Source organism: Chlamydotis macqueenii, chromosome 2 (assembly GCF_036417535.1).
Source record: "Chlamydotis macqueenii isolate bChlMac1 chromosome 2, bChlMac1.mat, whole genome shotgun sequence".
Taxonomy (NCBI): Eukaryota; Metazoa; Chordata; class Aves; order Otidiformes; family Otididae; genus Chlamydotis; species Chlamydotis macqueenii.
This window is the reverse complement of record NC_141557.1, coordinates 143,428,682-143,451,486: the sequence shown is the minus strand read 5'-3', so window position 1 is coordinate 143,451,486 and position 22,805 is coordinate 143,428,682. Positions and strand designations below refer to the sequence as shown.

Sequence of the window (22,805 nt, the reverse complement as noted above, 5' to 3'; positions counted from 1 at the left end):
GACGGGGGAAGAGGAACGGAGATCGGGGTGGGTGAGACGGAGAATGAGGAAAGGGAGAAGCAGAAAGAACGGAGGGAGGGAGCAGGGGAAGGAGCGAAGGAGGGAGGGAGAGAGGAGGAAGGAAGGGAGGGAGAGAGAGAGGGAGGGAGGGGAGAGCTTGGCTCCTCGCTCTCTCTCTCCCTCTCTCGCCCGCTCTCTGCCGGTGCCGCGCCGCCGCCGTCCCCCGCGCCGCGCTCCGCTCCGACTGACAGGCGGCGGGAGGTGCCGGCGAGGGAGGGGGCGAGGGAGGGGCTTTCCGAGACGGGGGACGGGGGGGGGGGGGGGCGGAAAGAGGGGGGCGTTTGTCCGTCAGGCTTGACGGGCAGTGGCTGCTACCAGAGACAAGTCCGCATGCAAATCGCCTCCTGCCCGCGGGGCACGGGGAGCTGAGGCGGGAGGCTTCGATTGTCCCGGCTCTGCCAGGGTTGCTGCCGGCGGAGCCAGCCGCAACTTTCCGGAAAGGGGCGCGGCAGGAGAACGCGCGAAGAAACTCCGTGACAGTCCGGCTGCCGCCGCGCGTCCTACCGCCCCGCACAGGAGTCCTGGCAGAGCCGGGCGCCTCCAGGCTCCGCCGCGCTGCCTGCGAGAGCGGCGAACGCCTCCTCCCTGCGCTTGCCCGTGGGCCGGGAGATCCCGCAGAGCCCATGGCTGGGCGGTGAGGGCAGGGCTCTCCTCCGCCACGCCACAGCGCTGTCTCGGGGGGTTCCGCCACGGGGTAGTGTCGATCCCGGCCTCGCCTCGCAGCCGTCGCCGCGGGCGAGTGCTGGGGCGGGGGCGCGCGGCCCGCCAGGCTGCCGTTAGCAGCTGCAGGGCACGCGCCGGGGCAGGGCCGGCCCCCGCGTGCGGGCAGCGCCGCGCTGGGCGGGCGGCGGGAAGGGGCGGGGGCCGCCCGGTGCCCGCGGGGTCCGGTTGTGCCGCCGGGGCGAGTGGCGAGTGTCCCTCGTTCGCGGGCGTCCGGCCGCTTGCACCAGTGTACGGCGGCCGGCGGGTCACGGGGAGCGTGGTCAGCGCGGTCTGCCCGTGGGATCGATCTTTTTCTGGGCTTTAGATGAGAGATAAGGATAAGCCGACTGCGTACCTGGGCTGTGATTAGTTTTCCCCTCTAAACAGTGATAATAGAGAAACTTTGTTTCTTGCACAGTGGAAATCAACATCTGACGCTGCTGTTACTGATACCGGTTCAGCGTTCTGACAAAGCTAAACCATTGGCGATGTTCATATTTGCAGTCCGTGTCGTTAGGACGAAATTTCTCTTGAACATTCTGTTTTAATGACCTGAATCCTCTCATTTACAGACAGAGTTGTAAATGACCCGTTACGAACAGACCATGCTCTCCATACCTCGTTGTGTTGCTTAGCATTGCACATACATTACCAGATTCTCAGTGTTGTCAAACATTAACTTTGCAAAAATCTTTGGGGGGGGGGGGAACAAGCACACAGACAAAAAGCTCAGGCTGATGAAAAGTAAGGACACTTGATACTGAAACATCTTTATTACCGTGCTTCCAGAAATTTCAGATCTGACACATGAATGTGCTACAATGTTAAGTGTTCTTACAGCTTCACTAGCGGGAATTAAATTATTTATGTCCAGGTAAACTGTTAAGAATTTCTTTAACTCTTACCTCTGTGGTCTAAATACTCTCAACAGAAACAGTTTTCAGCTTGACCTCTCAAAACTTTCAGGGATGATTTGTTTGGCCAATGTTGCAAAAGTCTTCTTATAAGCAGCAGGAATTCTAATATGGCAATGCACTAAATTTTTCCACAATATTGTGTTAGAAAATAATGTTCATAAATGATAAGTGAATTTGCAAAACCACTTTTTTATTGAAGAAGAGAACGTGATGGAAACTGTAAATGGTATTAAGCATTTGTTGTTCAGATCCTTTAAAGAGTCTGAGTAAATAATAAATGTTTTCCATTTAGCTGAAGTGATTGTGGTGTGACAAATTAATATTTCAATTTATTTCCTTGAGGTGTAGACTCATGGTTAAGTACCAATCTAACAGTGGTAGTGTTTTCAATAAGGTATTCTGTGGCAACAGACAAACATGGTAAGAGCCCACTCTGAGAGTCGTCTTTGTTGCAGAATTAGGTTCAAACAAGGGCTTGAATGGATACCCATGTTTCAAACTAAAGTTAATATTCTATCTTTACCCATTCTCACTGTTTTCTTAAATCTCGGTGCAGTTCCCTAATCAGAATTAGCAATGTCTTTTCGTTCATATAGGTTGACCGTTCTTTTCTGTTTCTATTTTGTTGCCTGCCTTTCACACAGTGTTTTGGTCTAAACAGGCAGTTTGACAGATGCCACCTTTAAACCTACTGATGTTTAAATGTAAAAGAATGGAGCTGAGTAACCCGTTTCCAACATTTGGACAGTATACAAACTGCAACTTAAAAATCAGTATACTTTACGTGGTATAAAACAGTTATAAGTAAGTGACAAACAGCAATGCAAACTGGAGCAGTGCTAGAGCCTGTATCACAAGTGTTTATTCTTATATGCTGTTTAGGGTAAATTACATAAGAGCATCATTATTATGCTGACTCTTGCTTTTGTAAATATTTAAGCAGCAGTGTAAGTTAAGTTACATATTTTCTGAGGTATTAAGGCTGTATTTTACTTTGTCAGCTCAAAAGAGGATATATAAAACTGTATTATTTCTGAAATTCTGAAAAGAAACATACATATGCCTGCTCGTTTAAAATGCAATGAATGGTCTAAATTAATGTACAGTTTTCCCTAATTCACAGAGAAGCTTTTGTTTAGTACATTTTAGTACTGCATGAAAATTGCCCATTTTCTTTAGCAGAACGAGTAGCACGTAGTGTATCCCAGATGAAAAAAAGCTCTTGGAGGCTGTGTCTAATAGCTGAGGCTGGGCCAGGGCACAGCTCGAGCACTGCACGTGGTCGTTGATGCTGTGCAATAGTTAAGCCAATCGCCGGTGCTCTTCACTGGGAGCTGTTTCCAATCTGCAGTATTGGCAAGTCTCTTTTGGTGGGGCAGGGGCTTGAGTTGTATGGGCACAAGTTGAGGGGTGTAGCTTTCCATCAGGGCTTAAGAATATGCCCAGCATTTTCTGGTAACCTGCGGAGAGTGTCATTCAGAGTAGATTTTTTTTTTTTTAATCTTACAAATGACCTTTCCCCCTTCGCAATTGCAATTTTTTTCTGAACTTCTGTAGCTATAATGGTGTCCACCCCAAGGCTGCAGTGTCTGTGCCATTCAGTGACTCTTTAGGTTCACCTCTGTAGCAGCCAGACAGTGCTCACGGAGTGCTTTGCCAGCATGGCCAAGGGAATGGTAACCCCCTCGCCGGGAGGCACCTACAGTGTCTGAGCACGGGGGCAGGGGAAAGAAGGTCTCCAGTTTTTGTGCTGAGGGAATGGTGGTCATCTGTCCAAAAGCTGAGGGTGCAGACAGATAATTAGAAGTTATGGAGTAAGAATAGTTTAAAAATGTAGTGCTCTTCAACCAAAATAATAATTAGATGTGAGCAGAGTTGGTATAGGCCCCTTTCAGAAGACATATGCTCTCAGTTGTTTACAATATCTCAAGAAGAAGAAAAGAACCTCTGCAGAGGCTCACTTGGTAATCATCTCGAACTTCACCACTTCCAGTTGTCTATACCTTACTAAGATTCTTCAAAGACTTATATAGACCCTCTAACTGAGTGGTTATCACAGTTCAAAACCTGAATTCTTGAAATGCAACTTAAATTCTTGAAATGCCTGTACTCTTGCAAAGAAACTAGGAAAACTGCAGCTTAGATTTCCATGGTCTTCAAGTGTTAGCAACCATCTTACACATAGATAACATGCATACTTTTAAAAACAATGTCCTTCTTCAGAGAACACTTAGTGATTTTTAAGACAACCTTTCCATTCTGTCATTGAGAAGAGGAAATACTAAAATACTGAAATATTTTCTTGGCAGCAGAATTAACCTCTTAACAAGCAAGTATCGATTTCTTTTTTCTTTTTTCTTTTTTTATGAAAAAGGGTGTACACTGAGCAAAATCACTTCAGAGTTCTCACATGAATCTGGATACGGGCTATTATATACCAATATCCTGATATACAAAGAAGATATCCCAAAGTTTAGGCAGCAGTTGAGTTTGGAAGAAAATATGCTTGATTTCTGGGATATGGACGTAATTGAGTTCTGGCCATTTAAAATACTCAATAAGAGTATGTAGTGTTAAAAATGTAATTGCATAGGTTCTGTTGGACTCTTAGGTTTTGAGTTCCTTTGTAAGGACTTGGATTCTTCCATGATCTTGATCATAGTGTTTGGTTCTTTAGCTCTAAATGAAAAAGGAGAAAAAGGTGGTGTTTACCCAAGTATTATCCACTTACAGTTTTAGAAAGAACAACATAGCTTTTTGTAACTTTATTCCTCTCCTTTCTTTGGTCAACAGTCAAGTAGTTAACTAGGCTGATGAAGAAATTATTAAGGCTTAGAATTAGTACCCCTAAAACATGAATATAGTACAATTCCCACTTTTCCCAGCTGTTTGAAAAATCTACAGTTATTCTAATTTCACTATTTGGCCGTTTTCTGTGTGATCATGCCAGACATGCTTAGATTCTAAGAAAACAGACTTAAATATATCACTGAGCAACTGAAAGATGATCAGTCTGAGCCTTGAATTTAGAAGTAAAGCTTCCTCTAACTTTTAAAATAAAGAAGAAAAAGCTCTACTGATATGTTTCTAGGTGACACAAAGGAAAGATGCTGCAAGGCAGATTCCTGACATGCAAAGGATCTAAGATCTAAGAAGATCTAAGGATATCCAAAGAGAAGGGATGAGACCAGTGGATATGTATTGCCCTTTCAACCAGTCCTGTAAACAAGTTAGAACTGAATTACTACTACATTTTTTGTGAATGTTTTACTCCCTAGGAGTGATCACAACCCTACAGTGAAGTTCCTGGCTGCAGGATATCAATGGATGCAGCAACGTAGGAAGTCAGACACACAGAGTGCTGGAATCAGTGCTGAGTCAGACTTCATGTTGATAGTCCAGACCTTTGCATCCATTCTGGGAGATCTGCCAGTGTTTAGAGGCCAAAAACCATGTCCAGTCCATATGGAGAAGGAAGAGTGGCATGGAAATAAATGGTGACCTCAGAAACTTTCTGGATTCCTAAGCAGACTTTTCCTAAAAAGGGTACTCTCTGGATTTTAATATTTTCATGGTGTTGATCTCTTTTCACATTTTATTTAGAGCAGAAATCACTGCTCTCTTTCAATAGTTCCGTTATGCAAGATACTTTTCATTGCACATTAAAATTTATATCTTATTTGTTATCCAGAAATAGTGGCAAAGATTATTCTTCATTTCCTGGCTGGATGCTCTCTGATATTGCTCAGGTAATCTTATGGATGAACAAACTGTTAGTCTACCAAACTGCTTAGACTTTTTGGGCAACTTTAAATCACAATTACAGAATAGCCATCATAATTTTCTTCATAATAATGTGAAGTACTCTTTTTCACTGCACAGGATTGCAGTAATACCCTGGAAAAAAAATTTGCATTTACTTCCAAAAAATTATACATACAAAACAAGTCCTGATTTTGATATCCATGTTCTCCTTTATAGAAAGAATATATCTCCAGATCAGCAAAATTCTACTGCAAAAATGACTAGCACAAGCTAACATGTATTATGCTGTGCCTTCATCTGGAAAAGAAAATTCAGTAGCTGTGGCGTAGCTAGAGAAAGCTTTTTGACAGACGAAAACGGAAAACACGGATGCTTGTTCAGAACGAGATATTGTATCACACATATGGCAGCATCTGGAGTGTGGGGTGGAAGGAATAGTGTCCTATGAGGAAATATTTCTGGATGCCTCGGTTGTCTGAAACGCAGCCCATTCACCCCCACTGCTTACAGATGGCCACTGAAAACTTAGAAATCTACTGAAACATGTATAGAATCCCACACCACATTGCAAATTTCTGCTAGTAGCAAGACTGTGCAGCCCACAGCAGCAGTAACTTACTGTTTTGGCACGAGCATGGGCTTCAGAGGCCAGTTTTGTTACAAGTCAGAGGACTTCTCTACGTGCTGTGACCTTGCCCTCCCCAGATGGACACTACCCTTAGTGCAGTCTTATTACTCTGCAGCCTGGGTTTCTGAGGGAGACACCTTTCGCAGAGCTGCAAACAATAATGTAGCATGGTTTTTATTTTCTAAGCACAGAGAGAGAGGATTTCAGGAAAAAAAATACAAGAAAAAAAAAGAAGAAAAAGGCAAGGAATAGCAGAACAGGAGAAACAGAGGGAAAAAGAGAGAACAGACAGCTGTAGTGCTTTAAAAAATCTTTATTTCTATCTTCTATCTTCTTTATTTCTTTTTAAATAAGCCAACAGCAGTATTTCATGTAGACATAGCATAACACTGAAAAGATAACGTTAATATTGTCAAATTACTGTTTACGACTTCGGAGTGCAACACTCATAAAGTAGTGACATGAGTATAAAGTGCAACTTTAGTTGCAGAGCTTGAACTGAAATAACATTTTCTCTTTTCCTTGGTCTTCCATTCCACTGTAACTGTTATGTAGCACCCCTTTTGGGAGTGATTAGCAGTATCATTGCGCATAGCCAAATTAGATGTTATGGGCATCTTATGCCCAGTTTCGGTGAAGGAGGTTGCATATACACTAGCATCTCAACAACATACATAGAAGCATGATCAAGAGTTTAAAAATATTAGAAACCTGGAAATATATGATGATCCTCCTATAGATAGAGTGGTACCTATAGTGGATCCATGAGTTTACAGTTATTATAATCACATTCATCAGCTTTTAAAACCCAATTTTTCTCCTGCTGTATATCCATGGCTGTTCTTACACAAATGCATAATGATAGCAGGTAGAGTCTGTGGTATAATCTGTACTTGTGTCCTATCTGTTCCTCACATTGTGCAGGTGAGGCTCTCCCCACTCAGAGCAGTAGCGTAACCTGCCCTGGGTACATATCAGAATTGGTATTGTTTACCAGTTTAAGTAATACATAAAACTATACATCATCACCATAAATAGGAGTAAATAATAAAATCTATTGTAAAAGCCTCAAAGTCTGTGCCAGCATAGCATCTCTTTTTGAGATTTTAGGTTCCTCTCAGTACTGTGGATATGTTTTGGTTTATTAAGCAGGTGTTCATAATTTATGTAACTCTTCAATTTATACCATTATCCTATAAATAGAATCAACTACTTTAGAAAGGAAATCTTACCATGCAAACAGTTTTTTGAAAGTGGGACCTCCTAAGGTTTTCTGCCTTCAGAACCAGATGCTTACTTTGCTCAACAGACTGAGTAAAATAAGTGAAAGATATCATAGCCCCATGGACTGAAGAACAAAGGGAAAATATAGTTCAGTCACTCAGTAATTTTTACCTTCATCTTCTTTTGAGAAAATTTAGAAGATTTTTAATAGTCCACCTTACACTATAGTAAAGCTAAATTATTCTTAAAATTGGTTGACTTAATACATCATTCATTTTGCTGATATTAGCAGTATACATAGCATTTATCTCCTTCATATTATATCTACTCACAACAAAATTTAATTCAAATTCTCTTTTCCTCCTTAAATCCACAAGTAACACCCAAAAATTCACATAACACTCTAATAGGTAGAACTATGGTTACAGTTTTCTGAAGTGTCTCAGTAACTTGGAATCCTTTTCAGTCTTCCTTTTTAATTCCTCTTGAAATTGAAATTTAAAGTTTGAATCAAGCTGCTTCCGAAAGTGTTGTTCTAGAGACAATCCTTTGCCGATACTGATGGCTAGGAATTAAAATAGCTTAAAAAGGAGGAAATCAAAGTTCTCGATTGTTTCTCGGTCTCACTGATTTTAAAAGGATTCAGGTGGAAGCTCTCCAAATAAAAATCTTGAAGAATAACCACTCCCTAGCCATTTCACATCAAGCACCTAAGGGACAAAGTTGCCTTCAATTTCATAAAATAATTTTCATCAGTACAATTGAGTGTAGAGCATTTTTGTAGTGTTCTTTGATCCTGAAAACATGCATTGGTCTCAGCCCAGTGTTGCCTATTTTAGGGCACTACTGATAAACCCAAAAGTAGGCCACCACTCTATGTTTACTCTAGTCCGTGTCACTAATAATTAGAGATTCTTTAAATGCTGCTGTGCAATATATGGCTCTTGCTATAATTAATTTAGTTTTAATTGTTCTATGAAAAAAGTAATCTAACCCATTAGCTCTATTTCTAGTCCTGTCCCACTGATCAAACACAGCAGACCACATTGACTCTCAGTCAACTCCACTAACTTCAGGTACCTACTGTCTGTAACAAAAACATAGTTTACTGTCTTTGCTCATTTAAATTTATTAAGTATTACATACTATTTCATGGGTACATCAGCTGGATGCCTAATGTCTAGAGAATGGCTGAGCATGATATCTCTACAAATTTGTCTGTTTACTCCTGAATCCAGAACATGGACTTCTTAGCTGCAACTGCTAAACAAAAAGTATATTATTGGTACACAGTCTTCTGGAGAGTAACTTCATTTACAGCAAGTATTCTTTAAAAAAATGCGGATGACTTTTTTGCTTCCATGCATCACAAATTATTTCAATAGATGTTAACCTAACTGGAGCAACAGTACAACAGTGAGAACTCCAATGGTGACTCCAGAGGCATTGTTTTTCACATGATACTGTTGAGTTTATTTGTGTATATAGCCAATATTTTAGCTTTTTTTTTTTTAATTCAAATTAGCTGCCCTTTGTGTGGAAATAGTTCTATAATGAACATCAAACAATCTAATTTATGGATCCTATATTCCTACTTATATTTTCCTGAATTTTGGGCACTGACAAACAAAATCCTGGAGAGATTTTTGAAATGTGATCCTTTCCCTGGAGGTCGTTGCCATGGCCACTCTCTGGACATGAAATGGCAGATTTCATGACTCAAATAGCCACAGATGAGCATTTTTATTCAGTGAGTTTTTGCATTTATTTTAAATTTCTTTTCATTCACTATGTAGGACTGGTGCAAATAAAGAAGGCAAAATTTTATAGGTGAAAATGTTGCTTCTTAGTCATTGATTCCCTGAATCTCATGCTGAAAATGTTAAAGAAGAATTTTTGTGTTATTTTGATGTCACATATCTCATTATTATTTTTGCTACATAGTTAGCAGTACTACTTCCTTTGCCTTCTCACTACTTTGCTTCCGAAGAGCATCTGTTCCTTGATCCATCATTTTATCCTATGTATCAAGTATATGAGATTCCATACTATTTCTGGACTGAGAATTTAGGATAACAGAATGGAAAATTTACCTCTCTCAAGCTAATGAATAAATCAAACAATTTTTCTATAGTTTCTCATCATTATTCTTGCCATTATACTCATGTATTGCTCCATGATGTATTCTTACTCCTGATGTTTATGGTACTTGTACACCTGGTTTATTTTCATCTAAGGTTGTATACATTTTGTTAAAATACCTACGTATGGAAAATAGCGTCTTGAATTGAATACAAGAAAACAAGTTGGAATTAAGTTCAAGCAGTTGCAGATTTAAAATTTCAGAACAAAGCATTTATAACAAGTCAGTCTTAGAACACACAGGTGTTCATATAGTAAATGCATCTAGTGAAAAAAAAAACAGACCACCAAGCTATGTCCTTTATGACACACAGCAAGTCCAGTTCCAGTATCTCCCTTTTAGGACAGGAGCAACTATAAATCAGTGACAGCCTGTTCAGAACAAATCCTCATTCTCTAAGGGTATTGTAGATCTTGAAATCATCACAATTTCATACCATCTGTTCCAAAATATGCTAGTTTATACATGGCTCTACACTTCAAATATTTTATGTTATCTGAATCTTAAATTGAGGTAATAAGCAGCCGTCTACAAGACAATTCTGTTTCTGTTTCTCCAGCTGATCTTCTGCAGCATCTTCCATTTTCAAACTGTGTAAGAAAGTCAAAGAGCCGTGTTCTCCTCTATGAAACTAATGCTGTATCTCCCTTAAACTCCTGTGACAGCAGTAGGTGTTGAAAATAATTTCCTTATGTTAAAACTATATGAACTTTCAAACTGATAATGAAATACCGATCTTCATCCCGAATCAGTTCATGACATCAGTGTATCCCAGTAGCAATGATGTTAAACTGTTACCAGAGATTCAAAATATCACTGAAACAAAGCATAACTGCTTTACATTATCGCTTACTGGTATTTAAATAGCTCGTGCTAGAATAGTACTTCCAAAACCTTCCTTAATTCTGACATCAAGCTAAATGGCTGAGAGCAATATATTTCACTTCATGCAGAAGATGTATTGCTTTCTTGTTAAGTTTCCTTACTTGAGATGACTTTTCTGTCTTATAACCATGACTAAATCTCCAGCTACAAAATGAATTTGATTAAATCCAAGTACTTGACCTTGTCAACTAATGTCCCCAGACACATCTTTACTGACTACCATTTTCTATGGGCTTCTAAGCAGTGGAGCTGGAATATTTATACCCTATCACATGTTCTCTGCTCTCAATAACTACATCTTCTCCAAAATAATTACTAAAATTTAAAATAATTTAGAAGGATAGACCTTCATCCCTTTCAGGTTGAATTATATTACTTAAAATTAATTATTTTCTTAAACCATTATATCTCAACCAGATGTTACCTTGTCATGCACATCTCTAAGACAACTATGCAAGACCAGTACCAATATCCTTGAAGTTCAATTGAAATAAAAAAATAATTCTAGGTGAAAATTACATTGTCTCAAGATGTTAAAATTATTATTTTAGATGCAGTTTAGCAGTACTAATCAAATGTTTTCAAACAGTGGCTTCCTGATACAGTGTCATTTTTGAAGGTGAAATTAGAAACTTTGTTTATTCCAACAAAATGTCTAAACTGCCTTTAATTTCAGCCAAGACAATCCATAGTCTCATTTTTCTATGCTAGATTGACTTAAATGTCAAACCTCAATGATTCAAAATCAATTAAAAATCTACAGGGATATAATTTCTTTATTTAGACTGATGTTTAACTACATTTTCTTACTCTGAGATGTAAAGAAATCTAACATCAATGAAGAACTGTGGTAATAAATTTATGGTCTTCAGTGACTTATAAAACTTCCAACCAGTGTTTTATGCGAAGTCCTCTTGCATGGTAGAGAGGTATATATGCACGCCTTGACTTCATACGATCAGAGAAAGGTGAGTCAAGTGAAGGAGCACCAAAATGAATGTCAAATTTAAATGATGATGACACCAAAAATAAGTGAGACTATATTGACCATAAGTAAAATTGACTGGAGACTAGCATAAAGTTTCCAGTCATAAGAGCCATAAGGTTTTGGAAGGTCTTCCAGCAGAAGAAGTGAACACAGATAATCTAACAGGTTTAGGGGAAACAAGTGGTTTCAGAGAAGAATCATATTAGATAGTACATGTGATAGGAGGGGATTGGGTATGAGAATTTTTAAATTTGGTTTAGTTATACATAAAATGTATGTCATTGTAGATCTCAAACAAAATATTATTATAGCTTTTGTGACAGAACAATTTACAGTATTTAATTCAACAGCAAAACCAAGGGGGAATATTTTAATCTGATACATAATTTCTCCATCGTTTGGTACATGTTAGACATCATAAAATGCCAATATCCTGAGAGGCACAAACTTACAAACTTTACCTGAAGTGGTCATATTATGTTGGGTTCATTCCTCTGCTGCACTGAAGTAAAGAGGGGAGATAAAGATTCTTTTATGCCTCCACCAGTTCAGCACCATCCTGGAGATAAGAACCCAAGCCAGCCTTCAGCACAAAGCTGGAGAAATCACAGGGGTGCTCTAACGCCTGACAACTAGAACAAAACACTCAGTACCCTCTGTCAGCCAGAGCTGGAAGAACATTCCACGCTGCACCCTTCCTGGCTGCTTAATGCCTCCAGGCATCACAAACTGTCTGCATGTATGTAAACATATCCCATTCCTGAAGGTGACAGAAAATGAAGCTTTCTGTAGAGATTGCTGAGATTCTGTGAAAGGAAAACTTATGCTTGTTTTACTTCCCTCCAGGAATGTAAAATGGCATTATAGGACCTTTCAATTGGTCCATTTTGTTTCCTACAGCACACTATTTTCGTTCTGTTTTACAAAACACACACATGTAAACACACACACCCCCCAAGTGTGAGTATTTGTGTATGTGTATATCTACACACACAGATATTGCCTATGTAGCCACATATGTGCATGCATATAGAATTTTAGAAAGAAATCCAGAAAGTCAGTAATTACGGTAACTCAACTGAAAAAAAAAAAAAAAAAAAAAAGCAGTACTCATTATAATCTCATCACATTATTTTCATATTAAACCCTCTCTTTGATTTTACAATGTCAGGTTTGATCTTGCACAGCTTAGGTGCAGTATGTTGCCTCTTTCTGTGAACTATCCTCCTATCTATTTCCTAAGCTGTTGTTCCACACTTGTAATCATGTTATTTGAGTGCCTTATGTATTCTAAAAATAACCATAATAGAAGTTGCATGTAAGTGCAAGGTGAGAAGTGATGAACAGGACAGCGACACAGCACAACCAATCATACTGAATGTAAATGGGAGACCAGACCACACTGCACAGCAATAAAAGATTATTATTACCACCATTTATAAAGAACTCCAAGGTGTCAGAGGCACTTCAAAGTACACACAAAGAGACATATTCCCTCTCCTGAAGAGTTTATAATCTAGAAACATTGCCAGGCTGTTTCTTCTTGTCTCACAGGAGTAAAACAGAATAGAGAATAATGAGTTAAGCGCTGCATTATATTAGATCATGCTTAAGCCTATACTGCATCAATAAAGTTTATTCTGTTCCCTCCAACTTGCTAATACATTTTTGCTACTAAGGAAGGAGCCGTGCCAGCAGTTTAAAACTTGTTGAAACTCAGCTTGCAAGATAGCGGTGATTAAACTCACTTGCATAGCCACAACTTGCAAGTGAACTTGAATGAATATAAGTCTATTTTGCATGCTCATCACAAGTTGAACTGAGTCAAACTTTCACTTCCTGGAGTCATCGTTTCCAAGTGAGACCTCCAGCAAAACTTTCCCTTGGCTCCCAGCCAACTGCCTGCACTTGTCTACAAGTGTGTCCTGCGCCACGGACCCTGGAACAATGGAAGTTCAGAAGTTTCCGCAAACAAAACTAATCCATCATTTCCACTGCAATAGAAAGTACCCTTCATCAAAGAGAACAGTAAACAGTTCCTGAAGAGGAGCACTCCCTTCCAGAGAATTAGCTCATCAATTCCTTTCCAAAGCACATACATCCCTAAGCAACTTCTCTCCTGCAATGCTGACTCTAATATTAAACAATACCATAGCTGCTAACAAGGTACTTGTAAGAATGGGTGAGCAAAACGTTAGAACTCTACGGAAATTATATTATAAAGAGATACCACACATCTGAAGGTCGGTAAAGGTGAGCACAAAGACAAGAATCTGGTACATAATCCTTTTCCATGTTGGTACTTTACCTTCTTGTGCAGCCAAGTGGACACCAAGAGAGACTCTAACAGCCAAAGGAGACAAGGAATTAAATCTGACTCATCTGAAGTTAGTGGAATCTTTGCCATTTACTTCAGCAGGATCAGGGTCTCACCTTGAACTTTAACAATATAAAATTATTTCAGAGGGCTTGCTCAAGGGTTAAAGTTCTATTTCTGTGTGAAAAAGGAAAGCTAAATCTCACTCTTAATGAGAACAGGTTGTTTTCTGACCAGATACCATCTATATCAAATTAACATAATACAATATTTTCTTTTTCTAGAGATTGAGTTGTAGACTGATTTTTGCTTATTTATATTTTTCCTTTTCATATCCTCCACAAGCTGAGAAAAAGGTGAAAAGGCAATGTATTGGTGTACAGTGTTGAAAAGTAAAACAATTTCAAAAGCACAATTGCAAGTAACCTTTAAAATAAATATACCTTAATGAGATTAGAAAATAAACAAAAATATTTGTCTCCTTCGGTAATTTATTTTGTGCATATAATAAACTGAGTTTGTAGACAGTTTTACTTCTTCAGGGAAAATGAATTTTATTTTTCCAAGATTATAATACAAAGTGATTGTGTAATTCTCAGGAACTGCTATAGGAGAAGTTCATGTGCATGCTTACCATTAGACAGTGGAAAGCAGTGATTATAGTATATTTCAGCACATCCTTGTCACTGAGGAGACCGTAGATGAGTGTGCAAGGAGACAAGAAAAAGGGAAATGCTGCTCGTAGGTCCAGGTCATTTGACTCCAAAGATCTGCAATCTTGTTTTCTCTGCAGATTTGTTTTGTTTTGTTTTTCATTTTCTCTCAGTTTCAGCAGACACCTGGAATTTCTGTTCAAAACCAAAGCAGAATACTTTTATTTCCATTTAAGAGTTTATAAAAAATTTTATGTGAAACTGAACAAGAACCCAAGCTCTGAGACTTCTGGCTTTTCATGGCTTGCCTTGCTTCTAGGTTTTCCACAGTGAAAACAGCAAGGTGAATCATCCAACCTCTGCCTCCTCTTGGCTCTAGAACAGGGAAATTGGAACTTAAAGTCACAGCCTGAGACAGACCTTCCAGGCAAGTAAGTTAGCACTGAGGGACCAGGACTGTCCAGCTCTGATCCAGGGAACGTGAAAGCACAATGGCCTTCATGCTCATACATAGTGGGGTCTTCCCAGATGTCAAGCTGCAGGACACTGTGTGAAGTCCATATGGGAGTGCTGTCCGATTGTGGGTTCCAGTTGTTCCCGGTTTTGGAAGAGTTTCACAGAAAGAGTAAGCAAAAAACAGAGGAATCCAGAAGCTGGGGACCACCAGCAGATGGCAAAGTAAGATGCCTTGTGGGCTGCCAATAAATTCTTCCCGGGTTTTGTTTGCCAAACGGAAGAGTCATAAGAAATATTTCAGGTTTGCAATGTTGACTTTTTTTTTTTTTGGTGAGGAAAACCTACCACCTTGAGAGAATCTCAATCAGTTCCCAAATGTATGAGAGAAAATATGTCAAAGAGCTGGATTTTGCAGTATGGCTCCATCTTTGTGTTGCACATGTGTATGCAGTGACAGAACGCTGTGGTGTGCATGGCTAGGGAGTGATGGAGCCTGACAGTGTTACAGCATTCTTCATAATTTTCAGATATTCATTATTTGTAGGTAATGAATGGCAGCAAGATGTTCTCAGCACATCTTTTTTTTTACGAGGGAGTCGTGGTACCTGCAAAGCCTGTATGCTGAAACAGCCACTAGAGGGGAGCTTGCAGTCAAGCAGGTGAGGTGAGGTGAGGTCCAGGTCACAGGCTGGTTTGGCTTTGTCTTTCAAGTGTGATCCTGCTGTAATTAGGGGCGATTTTTAAATGTATTTCTATAGCATGTATCAATAGACTTGATATGTCAAAAAGAGAGTATATATTATTGCCTTCGCTTATAATAATTTCAAGACCTGCATCCACTTTTTTTCCAAAATTTCCCATGTGGAAATTCACTTCTTGTTCGGTCTAGCAGTAATGCAATACAGGATTTTATTAAAAGAATTGAATGTGACTGTCAACTGACAGAGCAGTAGTATTGGATATCTTGCGCTGGAAAGTAGAAATAATGCTACACAGGAAATATCAATATGGATTAATCTATGGGCCATGGCTTTGACCGTTTGTTAAATTGGTTTTAGTTGTATAATGTATATTAAAGTGAGATAAATTCACAATTCACATTTCATTGATTTAGCTAAGTTCAATTGAGAATTTGTGTTGTTGTTTTTTGTGTTTATATTTGACTGTTTCTTCCTAGAAGCTTAATCAGTGTAAGCTTACATAGCCAATACAACCTGCTGTGAAAGCTTGGATCTTTAATACTGTACCATAAGCCATGCTACTGAGGTAGAAAATTTACTGCTGGCCAGAAAAATAAAAATACCCTCCCTTCGAGATTATGGAGTGTATTTCAAAAAGATCTCCAGCTGGTCTTCCAGCTAGTTGGTTTCAGAGAGGATATTTTAGACATAGAAAAACATAATTGTGTGCACCAAAAAATGTGCACATATGAAAAATATAACATGCAAATCAAAAACTATATTGCCTCTCTGTAGTCGGATGCATATATTAAATCCAGTCACTCTCATCATCTACATACTGCCCAGATGTGTAACACTTATAGGTATGCATGCATTTCAAGGAAGCCTTTAACTTTTTTTTTAGAAAGCGTTTGAAAAAAATAAATGCAATGACTAGTTTTAATTGTCTTTTACTATTGAATACTTATTTTTCAGTTGATAGGCTAAACTATTGTTGTTATCTATTATACTAAGTATACAAGTTTATGACAAAACGTGTATTATTATGCATAATGATGACATATTAAAAGTCATGGGTAATCATATTTCGCTTTAAAATATATAGATGGATTTTGCTATTCCGTATGTATCAATAGTCATTTTAATATTGAATGGCAATATGTAGTACCTTTACAGAAATTAATTTCCATCAGTCAGTTTTGACATAGTATTGTAGAAACAGTATCATGGAGAAGCAGACAAAGAAGAATTGTACCTATCCAGACTAACAAAAGCATATCTTGAGAAATGCAAATAATATGTCTACGCTACTCAGCTAACTTTGTGTTTACACTAATGGTACTATTTACCATTGAAAAAAGAATGGCTCTTGCAGTTGTGCTTGTAATAAACAGGGATTTCATTCTAAGTAAGCTTTGTAGTTTAACTGTGTATTTAAATTATTCTGCAGAAATCAGCTTTGCATTGATATTCGTAGGTTAGCAGCAAGGCTGTACAAAGAAGTGACAACAGCATAACTGCCAAATTAAGGGGAGATTCAATACCCAGCTCAATGCCTTTTCTGTCTACTTCTACTATACAGGAATGCCTGGAATTCTATATTTGGTCAATTTGCATGAATCCATGGGTCAAAAAGAATTACTTTTCCTAGTAGCTGGACAGGGAAAAACAGAAATAGATGGAACTCTGATTACCACATCCAGAACCTAAAAGCACCTCTGTAGCAGCCTATAGACTTTCTAGTGTAACACTTGGCACACATCACTTTCCCTCTTTTTAAAATATGGAAATTCCTGAATAAATTGATGAGAATTGTACTCTTGTTGTAAAGAGAATGACTGTCAGAATGGTGACTGGGAAGAGGGTAGTAAGAGGAAGGGATAAACACAGAGGAAAATTCTGGCATGAAGGTAAGAGAAGAGGGTATCCTAGTTTGGGAGAAGAGGAAGCGTAGGGATGTATCTAGAAACTATAATGAAGTAAGGAGCTGAAGGAGCTGCAAAGAGTTTCCAAAATACAGAGGAGTGGGGAAGTTGGTAGCCAGTGCACTTAGAGGGGAGAACAAAGGCCCCCCAGGGAACACAGTAGGCTTGACCTATGGGAGTAATGTGCTGTGTGACCCTTTTGTTGATGAAACAACAACAACAATAATAAAGGATTATTCTCTGTGGCACTCAAAAGCATGGCACATAGTAGAGCCTTTAATTGATAGTAAAATTAAATTAATATGAAATAATCTTGAAATTACAAAGCTTTCTAGAAGGGCCTTTGATTATACATATGACTCAAGTAAACATAATTTTAAAGTAAATCTGTAAAACTGAAATTAAATAGACTAAGTTGGAAAATCCACCTAGCTGTAGCCACTGCCACTTTGCTATAGATGCTTTCTAATATTACCCCGTCTTCACATAGTTTAATATTGGGCCTTGAAGATATGTTTAAAACAATTGAAATATGTAGATAAATTTTACCTCTTTCAAATTCTACTTTTTGCCCCATTTTTGAGATAAATTTTTGTGTAGACTAGCAAAAAATGATCCTCCTGTGTTTCTGGGAATTTGTTCATTTTTATAATGATGACATTTATAATGGTGTATTTTCCTTTCCTTTGGTGATCTCTTCCTTCTAAGCTCGTGTATAGGTGAATCTTGGGAACAGTAGCAGTCGAAAACGCTGTGAGCCTCCAACTCCACCACGTGAGTTGTCTGTTTATGAGCTGTATGTCCTTCTCATTGGCCTACTGCTCCTCTCTCAAGTGGGAGATGGAAAATACTGTTTTCTTAGAAATTGATTCTTTTTGCTCTCTTTTTTTTTCCCTTTAGGTTTGTTGGCTTTTTTCCCCCTGCTATTTTGTTTCTTCCATTACATATACTTTTTTTTTTTTTCCTCCTCCAGGGTTTTTGCCAGTGCCCTTTCAAAGAACTAGGAAGAAACTTTTTATTCTTTGCAGTTTATATCTTCCTCTGAGCACAGGAGAGGTTTACTGAGATGGATCATAACTATACCTCAAACTAGCAGGTGTTAAGCAAGTCAGTTTACCAGAGGTAACCAGATCTCTCTCCACTTTCTTACACTATAACATGTTTCCTCAAATTGTCCAGCACAAACAAACAAATCTTTCCTAACTGGTATCGGTACCTGATAGTTCAAGAGTGGTAGAACAGGCACAACCGTGCAATACTTGGTTGTGTTATTGCTTGCTTCTCTGTTCATGCTCTTTTCTGTTTTCTTTTTTTGACTAATTTAACTCTCAGCTGAAGCGAATGTTTAAATATGAGCAGCTTCCAGGCCCTATTTAATCTCAAGTTTATTTGGCACTGCACTGAAGCTTCAAGATTTTCCAAACAAGTCTAGAGGGAGCTGATTCCCTCAGTTTCACTAGCTGGTAAACAGCTGGTTGCAGTTCCATTTTAAAATCAATGTTAAAGAAGCACTGGCTTACCAAGTATAACATGTATGACTTTTCTAACATTCAGTATTTTATGTCTCCAACTTCCATGTCCATAAGTCAAATGTATCAGTACACTAGTCATGGCAATAATTCATTCTTATATGTGTGACTGATATTAATGATTTAGTGCATGAAACCTATGAGCTCTTAAAAAATGTATTTTTACCTCCTGTTCCTGCCACTGGCCTTTTAGGACATGAATTTAATTTAATTTGAATTTCATATATTACAGTATCATATATGAAAGGCAACCCAATTCAGGTTTGGGGTTTTTTTAATTGCAATTGTTGTCAGCAATAAATTTATTATTCTTATTTCTCAAATGTCATATATGACCATTACTCTACCATTATATAAGAAAAACAAAGAAAAAAAAAAGACCTCAGAGTAGGTTTTTCCTCAACCTTGAACATAAATTATTTTATATATATTTCTGAAACAAAGAGTTGAAAGAAATTATGAAACAAAGCCATTCGTAAAATTCACAAAGATGCAAACAAGACGGAAGATGCAATAAGGTAAAATTTACAATATTACAATAATACCTCTGATATTAGCACTTACAGATGGGATCCAAAAGCAGGTTCTTTAGAGTTCGTTCCTCAGTCCTAGCTGATGTGTAATTTAAAAAGTCCAAAGAAAACAACATTTCTTTAATTTGGTGTTTTAGCAAATTTTGAGAAACTGAGCTACTTATACTCTACATAAGTGTTAACCTTATCTCACTTCAGCAGTATATAGTCATTTCTTGTTTTGAACAGAGAAATAGGGCAACATAACAACATTGCCCAGGAGTCTGTTGTACGTTCCATGATCTGGTGAACTGTATGTCTATGGTAGAAAAGTAAGCAAGATGAGGCATCTGCCCCAGGGGACAAATGGTTTGAAGAACTGATTGTCAAGAAAGCAACTATATACAACTTTAAGATTCACTAGTTTATTTCTTAAACTATCATACATAAATCTAAATATCCAATAGGAGTACTCAGTTTAGTTACATGTTTTGGAAGCTCTCGTTATATGTAGAATGGGAGATAAAGACCTCAGTCTAGGTTCCAAAACCGTAAGTATATCCTCTGTGTGCTCATGTGTCTTCCGCTGACTTGAATAAGACAAAACTAGTTCCTCGCTTGATGTTTCAGCCTTGCTTAAAAAAAGTCAGGGGACAGTAATTTGGAAAGTTACCCCTAGGGTAAACACCATCCTTGCCCACACACAACAGAGTAGAAAAGGATCCACTGACTCCCAAACTGGCTGCCTTCTGAAGAAACATTTAAATTGGGGGCAGGAATAGAATTAACTCTGTGTTTCAAAATAATCTTAGGCATAGGATTTGGAGCATGGATGAGAAGTAGTAGGCACTATCACTCCTTCAGTTTAATCTCCTCAAACAGTGGGTAGATCCACTAAGATAGGATAACTGACCGCTACTTACATTACTCAACATAAAAATTATGGTTTGGACACTAGCAGTACACAGAAGAAAGCATTCAAAAGTTTCTTCCCTGCCCTCTCTGTACAGATATCACTCTAATTTTTTTTTTTTTTCTGGCTGGATTGGAAATTTCAGAATGTTTATTTCTGAAAATAATCTGTTGATAGTATCATATCTTGAAACTGTGACAGATAAAAGGATTGACTTTGATGAGAAGGGATAACTAGGTCTCTGTGTTTGCTCAGTCTTTAGTCCCTGTATTGACTTATTTAACAAAATTATCAAGCAACAAACAGTTTCCATTATGTGCACAATTACTTGGTAACTACACTAATGACAAATTCAAGTTTAAAACAGTCATCTGCCCTAATCTACATTAAATCTGAACCTTTTACCTATTTTGTTCAGCTGTTCTAAACTGAATAATAACTGGACACAGATGCCACACAGCCTATTTCCTCAATTTTTCTAAGTTATTTTCATATCTTGTTCCTATGCCCAACAGAAAAATTCATCCAGCTGTAATAGTGAATACGCAGACAATTTTGTGAATGCAGAATGAAAGACTGTTTGGTGCATTTAAAGTGTATTTCCCTTTTCAGAAGAAATGAACTAGTAAACAAACAGTCTTAACCTTTTCTTGGTAGCTAAATGCAGTAATGTCCCATTTCTAATGTTTTTGTTATCTAAGGAAAAAAGGGATGGGAGTTATTTAGAAAGCCTCATTAAAAGTGATTTATTTACCAACCTACAAATGTATAAATACCTTACCTGTAAGTCTCAGCTGTACAAAGACTATTAGCTAAAAATGTGTGCTTAGGTGTAACATAAGTTTTAAAAAAAGCTACATTCTTAAATAAATTATTTACATAAATAAGGTCCAATTTATGAAACAATGAACTTTAGCTCATGATTCTTGAACATTTTGTATAGGTAATAAGTCAGATGCATAGTGCCTGAACAACATATGCATTCTTCAGAAAAGTATTATCATTTGGAGAAAAGAGAGTTGAAAGTACTCCCTTCTTCTTGGCAAGCCATTTTAAATACATCGAGGAAATCCTAATGTAAGTGTTTTATCAGGAGTCTTTGAAGAATCACTAAAAGGTAGACTGATCAGTAAATGGGATAGCAAACTAATTAATAAAATCTAATTTTTAATATCAGCTATAGAATTTAAAATTAGATAGTTTTGTCTCTATATATGGTTATACACTGGGCAGTTGGAGAATGAGTTTAATTTCCTTCACATTCTTGAATATGAAGCCTGCACATATTCTATATTTCCATATGAGCACTACATATGGTTTGGGCATGTATGCATGTTCCATCAGTTCTCAATGTACTGTAATTATTTAATGATCTTCACCACTCTAAAGCAGCTCTAAAAGCAAAGACTGCAGGAGGTTGTGTTGAAGCCCTACCACCTGGAGCCCTACTGCTGCTTCTGAATGGCATAGCTGGCTTTTGAATGGCTTACTCACTCTTCAGGAGTGCTCAGACGAGGCTCAGGGTGGTTCAAAGTACTCCAAAGACGGAAAATATTTGGAGCCCACTCTGGCACTGCTTCTCCCTCCACTTAACACACCCAGTGTTACTAATCAGCTGCTCTGGGTTGAGCTCATAATGAGGTGCTGCTTTTGCCTAATTGCAAAGCCAGGTATCAGCTGCAGATCTTTACTGACAGTAAATTCAAACTTACTCGCAGTTGAACCATTCTATGAGGGTTCACCTCTTAGAAGTCAACATTGATGTCTTTCTAGATTGTATTTACAGCATTTTGTGATTTCTAATGCAAATTAAATATCTGACTCCTATATTGGCAGATTGTCTGTGTAGTGCTTGGTATCTAAAAGCCTAGGCATTTTGCAGTACAGTAATAATTCAAAAAGTATAATTTTTTTGCAGCTGGTCATTTTCTAAAGATTTCGTATGTTGTATTCAAATGTCAAATTTCAGGTTGACAAGGTAGAGTATGATAGAATTTGTACATCTTCAATCTTCTATATAGTATGTATTTCTTAGTTATCGTTTTTCTGTCTTGTCCTGATAAATAAAATACAGCATAACAGAAATCTAAGGCAGAATCCTACTCAGGTGTTGTCAGCAGAACTATTTGTATGATCAAGGCAAGTGAAATCTGCTCCATAGTGTATGAAGTGTCTTCCACTCTGATGTCCTTACGATCAGCTATGGAATACAACCAAGCAGTGAGAAAGAATCAAAAAGGTAAAGGAGAAATTAAACTAAGGGCTAAAAAGCAAACTGTAAGAGCTGATTCACTAAAACAATATTGAAAGGTTGTCTTGACAGAGATAAAATAATTTTTTCCAGCAGTGTTTAGTGGAAGGCCTAAGATTTTTAATTTTCCTAGTCAAGAAAGGTGGAGAAGATAATGATGGGGAGAAGTCATTGCAGAGTAGAAAAAGGTAAACAATTAAACATCATCTTTTGAAAATAATTATTGATCAACTAGGAGGGAGGAACAACCAGAAAGA

At 38.1% G+C, this 22,805-nt stretch overlaps 2 protein-coding genes across 3 annotated transcripts in view; one reads left to right on the top strand and one right to left on the bottom strand.

Annotated features, from left to right (window-relative positions):
- ZFPM2 (zinc finger protein, FOG family member 2) overlaps nt 1-160 on the bottom strand; it is a 320,460-nt gene extending 320,300 nt beyond the window's left edge. For both annotated transcript variants that reach the window (XM_086741155.1, XM_086741156.1), the window contains exon 1: nt 1-160. This exon is cut by the window's left edge and continues 217 nt beyond it. The gene's annotated coding sequence lies outside the window, so the exon portion shown is untranslated.
- LOC147601848 (uncharacterized) overlaps nt 1-1,310 on the top strand; it is a 1,489-nt gene extending 179 nt beyond the window's left edge. The window contains 5 exon segments of the mRNA XM_086741501.1: nt 49-143; nt 145-327; nt 330-686; nt 1,133-1,168; nt 1,170-1,310. Of these exon segments, the coding sequence (XP_086597627.1) occupies nt 49-143; nt 145-327; nt 330-686; nt 1,133-1,168; nt 1,170-1,310 (812 nt within the window).
- Nucleotides 1,311-22,805: the final 21,495 nt, after the last annotated feature.